This window comes from Carlito syrichta, unplaced genomic scaffold (genome assembly GCF_000164805.1).
Source record: "Carlito syrichta isolate Samal-C Ts95f unplaced genomic scaffold, Tarsius_syrichta-2.0.1 Scaffold39610, whole genome shotgun sequence".
In the NCBI taxonomy this organism is placed as follows: Eukaryota; Metazoa; Chordata; class Mammalia; order Primates; family Tarsiidae; genus Carlito; species Carlito syrichta.
This window is the reverse complement of record NW_006983706.1, coordinates 615074-629577: the sequence shown is the minus strand read 5'-3', so window position 1 is coordinate 629577 and position 14504 is coordinate 615074. Positions and strand designations below refer to the sequence as shown.

General features: G+C 39.1%; 1 protein-coding gene across 2 annotated transcripts in view; it reads left to right on the top strand.

The window, feature by feature from the left end:
- Positions 1–1052: 1052 nt before the first annotated feature.
- The window catches only part of RAPGEF5 (Rap guanine nucleotide exchange factor 5), a 192144-nt gene continuing 178692 nt past the window's right edge, over positions 1053–14504 (top strand). For both annotated transcript variants that reach the window (XM_021719215.1, XM_008047898.1), the window contains exons 1-4: positions 1053–1098; positions 2977–3083; positions 8382–8503; positions 10275–10443. In XM_021719215.1, coding sequence (XP_021574890.1) covers positions 8452–8503; positions 10275–10443 — 221 coding nt within the window. In that variant the 5' untranslated portion in view covers positions 1053–1098; positions 2977–3083; positions 8382–8451. The remainder of the gene's footprint in view (positions 1099–2976; positions 3084–8381; positions 8504–10274; positions 10444–14504) is intronic.

Here is a 14504-nt window from a genome sequence, read left to right as displayed (position 1 = left end):
AGGGTTGTTAGGGAGGAAAAATTAGCTCCTGTAATTCAGATCAGCAAATACTGATTAAATTGATATAGATACATAAATATCTAAATCAAGGAATAGAAAAATAAATATCTTTGTGCAAAGTTGTGCAAACTGTGATGTTGTAACAGCAAAGCAGTATAAGCTGCCAGTACTCCCTCAAGGAGCTTAGGTTCTTTGGGGTAAATGCACACACAGAAAAACAGCCACCATGCAGAGTGCCCAGATGCTGCCATGTGAACTGTACTGAAAACAGAGCTCTAAGGACGGACAGCCCCCAGCAGGAGGAGCTTCACTCAGGAGATGGCTGTAGGAACCTGGACTTTGGAGTCCGGTGTGATTGGGGAAGCATTCAGGAAGATGGAGTGCTTTTAATGTGGAGACTGGTGTGGCCAGAGGCAGGGATATGAGTGGCAGTTTCCTCTGATGAGTACTCTTGCTCAGTTGAAGAAGGCTTGTGGAGAGGTAGAAAGAGGATACTTGAAATCTCTTGGAGGTAGCCTGTGGCGAGCCCAAGGTGATTGCGTTGAATCAGGTAAGCAGCAAGGACCCACTATAAGTCAAAGGGATGATTTAGGGAGATTTGCCTAGTTGAGGTTGGCAGACAGCCTGAAGGAGGCATGACAAGAGGACAGGGAGATCCTTTGAGAAGCTGAAGGAAGAGGTTCAGCGTATAGTGATGAAGGCCTGAGTCAGGGTGGGGAAAAGGCAAGGAGAAATGGAATCCAAATCACATTAAGAATAAAGTGGCAAGTGCAACAAAATCCCAACCATTCTATTGTACTTTTGTTGCTGTACTCCCTAGGGTAGGAGCTGTCCCAGTGGAATATCCGGTCCTATTGGTGTGATTGTTGCCCTGATACTCACACTGAATAAGAATAAGGGCGCTCTTCACATGTGGCCCATGACTTGAGGCTGAAGCTCATTTCTTAGCATGGTCAATTCCCAGGCCTGACACTGTTGTTATGGCTTGCTCTTTTGGCATAAAGTTTTTTGTTTGGTTCTAACTTGTGTTTCTTTATTTTTAAACAGACTCTTTCGAGAAGAATCTCCAATCCATATCTTGAACATACTCCTTCCCAGGTATGATTCTTTTCTCTCTTACTGCATTTTCTGTAACAACAATGGACAAATTTTGGTGTAGAATTCTTGAGTTAGAACTGTTCCCTTTGCTCCTGACCACACAGAGTTTTGCAGGGAGGCTGCAGTGACCACATCATCTTCTCCACCAAGGAAGACACAACAAAGGTGTTTGAGATGCTCTGATCATTGTATTCAAGGTGTTCATTAGATATGAAAATCATTTTCACATATTCCAAGTCCTTTGCATGAAATTATCAATGTGACAGAGCAAATATATAATGTAAACATAAGCATTTATACTTACAATACAAATATATCTATCGATAAAAACACTGTATTTTACAAATAGTGTTTATTTTACACTGAATTTTGTGTAAAAGGAGATTTATATTCATAGCGATCTATCATTGTATTGCAGTAAGAATCAGTCGACAAAGAATTGCATTTTTTTAGGCTAACAGAAGACTGTGGGCTCTGCAAGGGTTGGGACCTTCTCTAGTTGTTTGCCACTGTAACCCCAGCATCTGGAACAGCCCTGACACTTGACAGCTGCTCAAGAAATGCTTTCTGAATGACTGAGTGGATGAACATTGTACCATGTCAGGGCCAGTCAAGTTTCAGCTGACCCATACCTTTTCCTTGGTAATATTTTCTGCCATTTGGCTTGTTCAGCCTTTTTCTTTTTCTTTTTTTTTTTTTTGAGTTGGAGTCTCACTCCGTCACCCAGGCTGGAGTGCAGTGGCATGCTCATGGCCACCCCAGTGTCGACTTGCTGGGCTCCGGCGATCTTTCTACCTCAGCCTTCCAAGTAGCCAGAACTACATTGCCCAGGCTGCTCTCGTACCTGTGGGCTCAGGCAATCCACTCGCTTCAGTCTCCCAAAGTGCTGGGATTACAGGCTGAGCCACCAGCCTTTCCTTTTTAAAAATAGTTTTAATGTGTTAAAAATAATATCCTGCCCTTTTGTTTATCAGGTTGTGTTTAGGAGATGATTTCAAGAAAATTAAAGAAGTGTAAGGGTGGGATTGACGTTTTCCCTGACAAGGGATAACCAATATATTATCAAATTGTTTGCTTTGAGAAAAGATATATTTTGTAGGTGTAGAAAGAGTTCACCAAGAATAAAAGTAAAAAGATGTAAGCACGTATCCTCAAAATATATTAATTTTCATGAACCTTGACCTTATTTTGCTTTCTTTGCTTGTGAAGCAGCGCTGCACTGTGGAGGAGGATGCTAATTCTAGAGAGATGGGGGTGGGGAGGTGTTATTGTAAAGTAGGACCTAGGCTCTCTAGATCTAAGGAGTACCCTCTTCATCCTCCAAGAATCAGAGATGCATAAGGGGGAATCAGAAGATTAAAAAAAGAAGTTAAATGATATTTGTATCTGATGAATGGGATTGTGTAGTAGATGAAACCAGGACGCTTGGCGTTGACTATGCAGGCTGCTGTCAAATTGTGTCACGGTTCAAGATGTTTACTAGATAGAAAAAACATTTTTCCATCTTTCAAGACCTTTCTATGATTGCATTATCAGTATGGCAGAGTTGATATAAATATTCTTCAATTGCTTATTGATATAAACACTGGCTTTAAAAAATTGGGGATGTTTTACACAGAAAATTTTGTGTGAAAGGAGGTTCTTTGTAATTGTAGTTAAATGAAGCAGTTTAACATTTGGAAAATAGTTGTTATAGTTTAATAGCATAAGTGGACCCGTAGCTAAAATACAATAAAATAAGGTAGTTAATAGGTCTATAGTTATATAGGCTCAAGTTTAGGGACTTGGTCATGATTTTAAAAATATAGTATGCTCTTGGTAGCTCACAAATTGTCATGTGTTCTGTACTTACAGTGAATGTTTGTCTTTTCCATTTAGATCTATGGAGAGAATTCCTCTTGTGCAGGAAGAGCACTGAGGAATATTATTATCGTTCAGGCAGCTGACCTGATAAAGGACAGAGTGAACCTAAAAGGCTTTTATAGGTAACACAGTTTTCTAATACCTTGTCGGAAATTTTCTTTGCGGAGGAGAAAGCCCAACTTGTGCTAAAATTGTAACCTTGATCAAAGAGAAGTGAACTATCTTGGTGATGGGAGGGGTTCATTCATTCTGTCTGTTGGGGAAACTAGTAGTGACTTTTTGTTAAATGTAGCATACATTGGCTTACAGTTAGGCTCCTGGTTCTGCAGTTAGGCTATGGAATTCCCAGCCACAAGTCTGAATGGGTTCCTGAGAGAGTCTCTGTTCTGCTTCCTCTGAAATGTGATATTTGGTAATATTTTGGGGTGTGTACTGCACCAGGGACTTCAGTAAATATAGGTCCCCTTTTTAGGGGCCTTATCATGGTGCTGCAAGGATACCTTGGTGGCCCATTGGCAGAGAAAAGTGCTCTAATTCTCCAGGTGAAAGCAAGCCACCTCCTTGGGCACATAAGGAGTAAGCAGAGGCAATTTGGCATGGGGAGGGCAGTTGTCTGCCTTGGCTGGCAAATAGGGGCAGAGGTATGAGAATACATGGGTGGATTTGTGGCTGGTTGTAAAGGGCAGCCAGACCAAGAGTGTGGTTACTCAGAAAGCATGGTGCTTATGTTTTCATTTTATGGAACAATTTCAAGAAAAAGCCAAAAGTGAATTAACTTTTTATTTTGCCAAGTAAAAGATAATAAGACATACCAAATGATACCGAAAGAAAACGACAAAAGAAAACAAAAAGAAAAAAAAAGTTACCATTTGTTATCATTGTTTTTTCTTAAGTAAATGACATTATAATACCATAAGGAGTAGGAAGATACTGAGAATACATGACATCAAAAAAGGAGGAACTATGTACACAATAAAGAATATTCCTTTATGTTACATAAATTTAGCTTTGTGATAAACTCATTATGATATTTTTGGTTTTTTCATTTGCCGCAGATGGAAGAAATTTCATCATGGCCTGTATTTTGGGGATAGTGATTCCCTGATTATTGGAATAAGACCCCATTGTGTTGAGGCATAATTTATGTATAGTAAAATGTATAAATCTTAAATGTACAGCTTGATTAATTTGTATTTGTTAAACATGTAAGTAATCTATGTAAGTTATCTATGTAACTATTGTCGAGACACAGAGGATTTTCATACTCCAGAAAGTTCCTTCATGCTTTAGTCAGTAACCATTCCTTGCAACCATCTACTTTTTTAACATCAAAAACTTGGCAAAGGTGAAGCATGGTGGCTCCCACCGGTAATCCCAGCACTTTGGGAGGCCAAGGTGGGAGGATTACTTGATCCCAGGAGACCAGCCTAGGCAACATAGCAAGACCTTTGTTTCTACAAAAAAAAATATCAAAAAATTAGCCAGGAGTTGGTAGCATGTGCCTGTAGTCCCAGCTACTCTGGAGGCTGAGGTGGAAGGATCGGCCAAGCCCTGGAGGTCATGCCACTGTACTGCAGCCTGGGCAACAGAGTGAGATGCCAGCTCAAAAAATTAAAAAACAAAACAGCAACAAAAAACTTGACAGAATCTGTATTCTTATGAGCCATTAATTAAGCAAATAGAAAGTGTGGGGAGGAAACACAATGAATTAACACTTTAATCACATTAGCATTTACATTTACATAGGTTTTGAAAAATGTTGGCTGGGTGTGGTGGCTCAAGCCCGTAATCCCAGCACTTTGGGAGGCCGAGGTGAGGGAATTGCCTGAGTCCATGGGGTTGAGACCAGTCTGGACAATTTGGTAAGACCTCATCTCTACAATAAATCAAAAAATTAACTGGGGGTGGTAGCATGCACCTGTAGTTCTGGCTACTTGAAAGGCTGAGGTGGAAGGATCGCCTGAGCCCAGCAGATAGAGGCTACGGTGGCAGTAAGCGTGCCACTGCACTCCAGCCTGGGTGATGGAGTGAGACTCCAACTCAAAAAAAAATAATAATAATAAAAATAAGCCATAGGCTAAACTTACCTATTCTGTTTACAAACAATGCTTTTGTCAATGCTTTTGTGTGTGTGTATTTTTGAAGCTTTTAGAAAAGCTCGAAGATCTACCCTTTTCTTACCAATATGGATTTATAGCTTAAAGTCTGAGAATGACTAGTTGAGATCCCAGGCCAAGTAGACAGGACAGGGAGTTAAAGGTCTGTGGTCACTGGACTCCGTCACATAGAATCTCATTTTTTAAAAAACAGATGATGGTATCACCTTTAGACACACATTTGACTTTTCTTTCTTTAAACTGAAATTTTATGTGGAAGTCTTTGGGTCCAGTTGTGTGTTAAGTGCATAGAATTCCTTTTAATTACTACATAAAGCCATATCTATCATTCTCATTTTCTTTTATTTACTGGATCTCCATGGATATAGGTTGAACAAGGAATTGGAAGATGTACATTAATCAGGTTCATGGAAGAAAGGCCATCCATCCAAGTTAGAACAGATTTAAAATTTTGTGGGAGCAGAATGGGGAGAGATCATGTGTTTTGCTGTGATCGGGCCATGATTACCTTTCTTTGATCATCTAAGGACTTAGTAGTGTCCTGGGTCTAAACCCAAAGTGCTCATATGATTGCAGAGGGTGGATTATTATTTGTCTGATAGTAAATTGAGGTAAAGTGTTCCCCGTGCACCACATGAGAATTCACTTTCAAGACTTTGAAATGTTTTCTATTCATTTTGTGCTTTAGGAAGAATCATGCTGGCTTCTGAGATAATTATTTCCTTTGCTCAAATAAGTCACTAAATGCCATCACTCCATTTATATTTGAGATTAGTGTCTGCTCTACAATTAATTCATTGCTAAAATTGTAACTAGAGACGAAAGGCCAACAGAAACCAAACTTTCAACTCCAGAGATTGGTTACATTCATGTTTTGTGAAGTGATTGCATGGCTGTGCAGCTGGTCGCCTCCATATCACAATGTTCCTACCTAGTATTGCAACTGTAGTTAGATCTGTGTGTACTTGGAACAGTTTCTGAATTGAGTACAAGACCGCAAATACACTGCAGATAAGAACTGCTGTCTGTATTTAGATTGTTCTGTTCCAATCATTTTGTTTTCTTCTTCGCTGCTGTCCCCTAAGTCCTGTGGACTTTAACCAGATTGTGGCAAACCCGGTCAGCAAGTCAGGTGACAAGGAGTTAAATGCAGAGACAACAAACTCATTTTGTCTGCTTTGGTGATATTATTTGAGAGTGTTTCCCCTTGTCCCTAATGTTTGCCCTGGTGCAGATGGATCGTTGAAAGGGATCTGAAATATAATCTGAAAGAGTTGGAGGCACTGAAACAGTAGCTTGCTTTGAGAGCGGGGCCCAGTTTTTAATTAATGTTGTCAATGGCAATACTGTGTTTTAGCCTACTGAGAGCCCTGCCCCCCAAAACAGAGTGAGTCCAGAATGACAAGGGAGAGCTGGGGGACTGGGGTTTTGTGGTCACCAGCATTGCCCGAGAGCCTGTTGTTTGGAATGGGACTCTTAGGTCCCACCCAGCTTCCTGCATCAGAGTCTATACTTTAACAAGATCTCCTAGATGACTCCTAAGTACAATTTTGAGAAACCCTGGATTAAGAAGCTTCTTCCCCATCACCTGTGGACAAGCAAGCAGATGTATTCATTAACCACCTTTTGCAATTTGGCAGTTTAGTTTGTTTAGTAAATGTTGTGTCATATGTTTTCATATTCCAGATGATGTCAGGTACTCAGAGTAGTCTCTGGAGCTGCTATTTTGAGAATATGTTTTAAGGTGATACAGTATTTAATCCATGAGATAAAAGTGTTTTCAAAGCCCCAAGATGCTCTAATTGACAGAGGTGTTGAGGAATTAATTAGTTATATAACACTTTGAACTGTTAACATCAAAGGTGTCCTATAGAATTAGAAGTTTGTCTTGACTATTTGGTCTAATTGCCTATTTTGTTACCGTATGTTTTCTCACTAAAAAAAAAAAAAAAAAAAAAAATCCATATATTTGACTGCTAATCCTTCTGTTGTCTTATTGCTAACCTGCAACTAAACATATCTAGAAGTGGCATAATTGTCTTGAGTATCTTTCAAATAGTGGCACTTTACCAAAAAAAAAAGGCAGGGGGAGGCTTTATCAGAAGCTAGGATCAAATATCTCAGCAGAAACGTTCACTGCTTAATTTTTCTTCTTCCCAGCAAATGTAGCACCTCATGGCAGTTCCTCATATTGTTGGTTATGGTGTGACTCCAGGGTATTTGCGACTGTGCCAATCACAAGAGATTGCAAAATAGGCATTCTTTTTCTACTTTAGGAATACAAATAAATGTTGACATCTCTCTGTACTTCATTGCAGAATATAGAGTAAAGGTAGCTATTATATGATATAACATTTTAAAAAATTCAATCTTTTCTCATAAAGAAGAGTAGAATTCAGTTAAATTTCTGCATGTGTAAAACATATTTCAGAAAGTGTTTTTTGTTTTTTCATCTGAGGTCAATGCATACAGTATTTCACAAGTAGGCATGAAGATACTGCTTGTGATAACCAGGTTTTAGCATTTTAAACAATATAGTTGTATATTTTAAAACAGATTACAGAAACAATTTTTTTTGTGTAAGGTTAGTGGGATCCAACACGTCTGGGCTTATGGGTATGTGATCTGGGCTGCTAAACTGGGTTGCTGAGATTACATTTAAAAAATTAACAATCATATTTCTTTTTCTTTGAGGTAAAGTTTAGAGTTTAATCTTTGTTTGAAGAATAGCAAACAATACTCTATATCATGAACTGTAGTTCCAGTTTTGTCTAACCTTCTTGAAATTATTTTGTTCTCGATAAAAGTCTATAAATGGTAGAAACAAAGTTTATCAACACCAATTTGAGGTTCCGTGGCTTACCAAGGTAAAAGTATGATCCTTCTATAAAAGGCTGCTAAAATTATTCCTTAATTTATTAAAACAAATATATTTTGAGAACTTAACTGTGTACTATAGGCTATTTTAATTGTTGGGGATTAATAGTGAGCTATAAATAGTCCCTGTTCTCTTGAAAATGACTTTCTTGTGTGGGAGGCAGATATTGTTCATTTGCAGAGATGTATAATTCCTAAATGTGAGGTGATTTTAAGAAAAAGTATAAGAGAATTTGACTCTGTGGTTTCCCTAGGAAAGTGACATTTGACCTTTAATCTGAAAGCTGGATAAGAGGTTTATGTTACTTATTCTTGGGTTGCTTATTTACAAGAACAAGCACATGAAAGGAATGGTATTAAATATCAATTTTTTTGGCCAATGTGTGTCAACAGTATCTTACAGTGAATGGCTTTGCTTTTGTCCAGGCGGAGCTGCGTTGGGTCAGAGCTGGTAGACTGGCTTCTAGAACACTGCCCTTTTGTCCAGTGCAGATCTATGGCGGTAGGGGTCTGGCAACTCCTACTGGACATGGGGATTCTGTCATCAGGTGAGTATTCTGTGTTGTGAAGGCACAGCTTCCTTATTTTACTCAGCTGTCATATCAAGGCATGCTTGATTTTTTAGAGGATGTTATGATCTGGATGGAAATTATTTTTGAAGGTAAATATTTATATTCTCTTTTATTTTTTAAGTAAAAGTGACAGGTCATCTTTTGATTCGCTTGCTTTTCTCACACCTTTTGCAAAAATAATCAGGTTCTTGTTGATTTATAGACTAATACCTGTAAGAGTCTCTCCCTTGCCCCCTTCCCTCTGAACTCAAAATGCTGCTCACAAACTTTTAAAAAAATCAGTGACATCTTCATTTGCTCTAAATGTGTGATTTATCTTGTTGTACTTAAAGTTATCATCAGAAACTGATTTTATGAGTGGAGTGTGCATGCCATTTTAATTGACTAAGTAATCGTGAACACTTAGAGATATGACCTATGAAAATTAGCTGTTTAAGCAGAGCAGAAATAGATGTTAACTAGGAACGAAAATAGATAGTGGGTATTTCTTTTCTTAGTGGAGCCCAGGGAATTGAAGGATTAGAAGTCAAGCAATCCGGGTTCTTTATTTAACTCAATCTCTCACGTTCTGGTTGGTGACTGAGAAGTCCTTTTTTTCTATAGGTAATAAATACAAGGGTATACCTCTGGTCCCATTGTGAATGAATAGTACAGATAGGAGGGTGAAGGTAATCTTCTTAGACAGTCAATAATATCTAACGCCTAATACTCTTATTTAGAAAATCAGCCAACTGTCTTTGAGGAATGGAGATATTATTAACTCACTTATTAGTTTCGGGCTTCTGGTTATCAAAAAGTTTTGTATTAATGCTTTTTGGAAAAATCTTTAGTTCTTTATTTCTTTAGAACAGAGTTTCCACAGAGCCCAGTCACATTTGTAATCCCAGCACTTTGGGAGTCTGAATTAGGAGGGCTGCTTGAGCCCAAGAGTTTGAGATTAGCCTGGACAATATAGCAAGACCTCGTCTCTACAAAAAATAAAAAAAAATTAGCTGGGCATGGTGGCGTGCACCTGTAGTCCCAGCTACTTGGGAAAGGCAGAAGGATTGCCTGAGCCCAGGAGGTCAAGGCTGAGGTGAACCATGATTGTGCCACTGTACTCTAGCCTGGGCGACAAAGTGCGGCATCAACTCAAAAAGTAAAAATGAAACAACAACAAAAAACAGATTTCCCAACCTTGTTAGTGCTAACATTTTGGGTTAGACAATTCTTTGTTGAAAAGGGCTGCCTCGTGTATTATAAGATTTTTAGCAGCAGTTGTTTCTTCCACACTCCAGATACTGGTAGCACCCCTTCAGTTGTGACAATCAAGAATACCTCTAGAAATTGCCAGATGGCCCCTGGGGAAGGCACAGTCACCTCCAGTTGGAAACCACTGATCTAAAACTTGCCATTGTGCTGTATTTGTGCACCACCAAAGTCATTAAGTATACTAGTTTGCTTTCAGACACTAAAAAAATGTTCTCCCGACCCTCTTTAGTTTCTATTTCATCTGCCCCGTCTCTGAAGAAGAAAGATTATAAAATACATGTTAATATGCTGGCCAATTCTTCAAGTAATAAAGATAGACTAGCCAGCAAGTCCTTTTCAATTCAATGGGATAATAAACATGAATGAGCTTAGAATATATAATTTAACAATATAGCCTTACCCTGACTTCTCCCTAATAATTATTAGAACTCTCAATTTATTATGTGATGTATTCCTCTGAATAATATACTATCCACACTTTCTTTGTTTCAAACAGTGGACCAGCATCTGTACTTTCAAGATACTTATGTTTTCTACCAGTTTTCCTCCGATGAATGTAGCTACTTGTGCTGTGAATTTGAAAGAGAAGAAGAATGGCAAAATGGTGTCAAGCTTTTACTGCAACTTGTGCCTCTCATTCCTGCTAGAGCAGGCATCTGTGAACTGTAAGTGCCATTGTTAAATTATTCTTACTCAGACAACATTGTGTCCAGGGACTGTGCTCTGCTCTTTAAGATCACTATCTCATTTAAGAGGTGGTTGTACTATTCCCATTTTTCAGATGCAAGTTCAGAAGGGTAAAATAAGCTGCTGCAAATTAAATCCAGCTCATAAACGATTGAACTGGTACTCAAAAGCTGCACCAGGCTGCTTTTAATTCATCATTGTTCCATGTGTAGAGATGATCTAAATTAGAATAAACATATGATTGGGCTAAAGTTGGAATAAAATAATAATTCACATCCCATCCACTATCCAAGTCGTGACTTTCCTAAGAAAGAGCTCAACAGAACATTTCTGAAAATAATCTAGAAGCAGCATTTGGCAAATTAAAACACGTGAATCATTATCACATGAAGATCCTGAATCACTGTATGATTAAAATGAATTAAAATTAATTAGAGGAGGCTTGGGAACAGGACTTGAGACAGGATATAGTTATTCTGACAGGGCTTTGCTTACCCATGGTGATAGCTTATTTCAGAATTAAGGGTTACAGATTAAAATTTCAGTTAAAAATATTTATAAATGTGGAACACTTCCATTTTCAGAACACTTTCCCATGTTGTTGACTCTTTCAGTTCCATAATATTAGCAGGACAATTGGTATTCTTACCAGTACAATTGGTATTCTTACCTACTACCTAGGTAAGAAAACAGGTTCAGAGAGAAACACCTGTATACCAGTAACGTCGGCAAATCTTAGTTAAAAAAAGATGATTAATATTGACCAGTTTAAATAAGTTTTAGGAAGCTAAATAACTTTCAGAATATCAGTGAGACACTGTTGCTAATAGAAAGGTTGATTGTAGAGAATATATTTTATGTCAGGCACTGTGCTGAATGCTTTGTATTTATGATTTCACTTCCAGAAGAGTTTTATAAGGCAAATATTGCTATTATTCCTATTTTATACATGAGGAAACTGAGGTACAGAGGTCAGGTAACCTGTCCAAGGTCATACAAGTGTCAAGTGAAGTCTTAGTGTTTGAATCTATGTGTGTCTTGCTGAAATAACCATGCTTTTAACACCTGCCATATGATGTCCTCAGAAGTCATAGGGTAATTCTAAGATCCCCTTCTATAAAATTATAAACAGAGCCAGGTAAAGCTCTCTCTTATAATCCCAGCACTTTGGAAGACTGAGGCAGGCAGGTTGTCCGACCCCCCAAGTTTGAGACCAGCCTGGACAACATAGCAAAACCTCATCTCGACAAAAAAAATCGGCCAGGCATGATGGCATGTGCTTATAGTCCCAGCTACTTGGGATGCTGAGGTGGAAGGATCACCTAAGTCCAGGAGGTCAAGGCTGCTGTGAGTTGTTGTCATGCCACTGTACTCCTGCTTGGGCGAGAGAGTGAGACCTTGACTCAAAAATAAATAAATAAATAAATAAACAAACAAACAGAAGCCATAAAAGTGTTAGACTGAACTCTGTTGAAATAGTTATGGCATTCCCACCACCATCGTGTATAGAAGACCTTGAATAACGGTAGAGCAAAATTCAACCATTAATGAATTAGTCTGAGTATAAAAAATGCTCTTTAATATGCTATGCCCTTAATATAGGTCAGAAATATCCTGAAAAAGTTGAGGAGCTGTTCAAGGACCTTTTAACAAACTTTCTAAGAAGGAGTGATGTGTTTTTAAACTAGATGTGGCTGTGACTGGCTGTGATTCTGTGGGACTGGATTTCTCTCATAGCTTTCTCGGCCACATTCTGTCCTGCATACAAGGTGGAGGTGTGCACAGTGCCAGGGGACTCCCAGATTCACAGGGACTTCAGGGCAGCAGAAATAAACTTGCCGGCCGTGCTTGTGATTTGACTCCATTGCCTTCTTCCCTGCTCAGAAGGTGAACTGGAATGCCGAGGAGAGGACCTTGCTTTAGGGAAACCCTGAGTGTACTCTAACTTCTAAGGTTGAAACTATTGAAAAAATTTGCATCCTGATATGAACTCCATATTACCTGGGACTATTGTCACACTGAACACAAATGTCATACTCTGGAGTTGAGAAATACTGTAGCATGTCTTGTTTTGTGAGCTAGCTTTTTTTCTGTTGGTGTGAACATGTGCATTTGGAAAGGTAACTGAACCGACAGAAAAATTGTCATTGGGGACCTATGGACCTGCCCGTTCCTTATTCTAAGTACTGTATCTAAAAAGATATAATTATTGAGCCACTGTGATCTCTTTTGGAGAGAGGAATACTCCCCCTTCCCCCATATTAGAGTTATAAGCCAACTTCTATGTTATGGTAGAATGTTTTTGGCTAAATTTTGCAAAGCTAAGTCTTGGTTTATAGAGATGGGAATAAATTATATTCAGAGAAAAGATGTCCAGGGACATTGTCCTCATTCAGTTACGCTGTCACAACCCTTTCTACAATTGCATATACATCATTCCATCATAACTTCTGCTGCCATCTGGTAATATCCATTGTTTTAGCTCCCAGCCCACACTCCTTCAGACCCTGACATACACTGGTGTGACACTCTTGGTCATTCTTCTGCCTTTCTTTCCTTGTCCAAATTCTACTCAACCCCCAAGGGAAGCCCAGGTGCTACCTTGACCACAAAACTCACATGATGTCTCCAGTCCATGTGGATAGTGATTTCAATAACATACTCTTCTTGTTATTTGTATTTTTTCAAAGTTTCATTCTTCAAGGTCATTCTTAGTCCAGTGTTGCTTCATTCTTATCCATTCTACTGAAATGCCCTCTTAAGTCCTCTTGCTTCTTACCTTGTCCACTCATGAGCTGACAGCCCGATCCTGTACTCTTTTCAATAACCTTTCTGTTACTTGAAGACCATTAAGATTTGCCTATGTGGTTCTATATTAGACCTCTCTAATTTGCTTTCTTCTCTGTGAGTGTCTTTAAAATAATGCAAGGAAATCACTTGACATCTCTATGTAAACATAATTCTGTACAGTCCAAATGCATTTTTAGAAAGGAAGAAGTAGAGGGGATTTTATCATTTTAAAAAGCATGTTTAAAGCAGAGGGGGAAATGACACTGCCACAGGTTTCCAGGCTAGCTTGAGGAAACAGAAGTCCTGGTCTGTACAGAATATTTTTATGCCTACATTGAACAGATAATTAGAAAAAAGTTACTGAATCGGTTGTTAAGGGTACTATCTCTGGGGGAAAAAGAACAGTCATGGTATTTCATTCTGACTGAAAGCCAAGTCAAGTTCTCCAGAAGGTGCTTTTTCTAACTCTTTTAGTTTGGGAATAGGATGAGGGGAGAGTCAGTGAGGAATGACGGAGTAACAGTGTAGGTAAAGGCAGCCGGGCAATTCCCTTGGGACCAGGAAGATATTTCTCACTTGTTTGGGCTTTTGGGCTTGAAAAAGTGCGGCTGTTCCTTTCAGCTGTGATCATAGCAGCTCCTACTCGCCAGGAGTAGGAGTGCTTGGGCTCTGAATAGACTGTCGATGAACCCTGAACATGTAAAACTGTATCCTGCCACTGACAGGATAATTAACATGGATGCTGTTTATGAGAGACTTGTAGAGGACGGCTAACATTTAACTCAGGCTACACTCTGTTATGTAAAGAGAGATGTAGCTTCTTTGTTTTTTTCCCAAGTGACCTGATGCTTGTCTCCATGAGTCTCTTGTTCTTCTGGGTAGCCAAAAAGAAGCCCCGCGGTTTTCACGTAATCCAGTAAAATGATTCTAATATAGTAATATTAAATGTTTCCTTAGTTTAGCATATTTTGGCAAAAGAGATGACTCTGTGTCTCTTTGCACTCCTTAAGATAGCCTCTGGATACATGGTGAGTGCGTAGGCTCCTTGGAGGACTTGGGAGACTCTTGTCAGAGTAGACACTTTTTCATCCTCACTGGTCTTGCCTAGTGGAGGGACAGTGAGCCCTCTAGTGGCCCCTGAGGTGTAACTGGTGTCGGCATTCTGTTGGTGTTGGCTTTTGGAACCTGCAGCTGGTGTAAGTTAGGGTCTCCCTCTCTCCCTCTCTCCCCCTCTCCTTCTCTCCCTCTC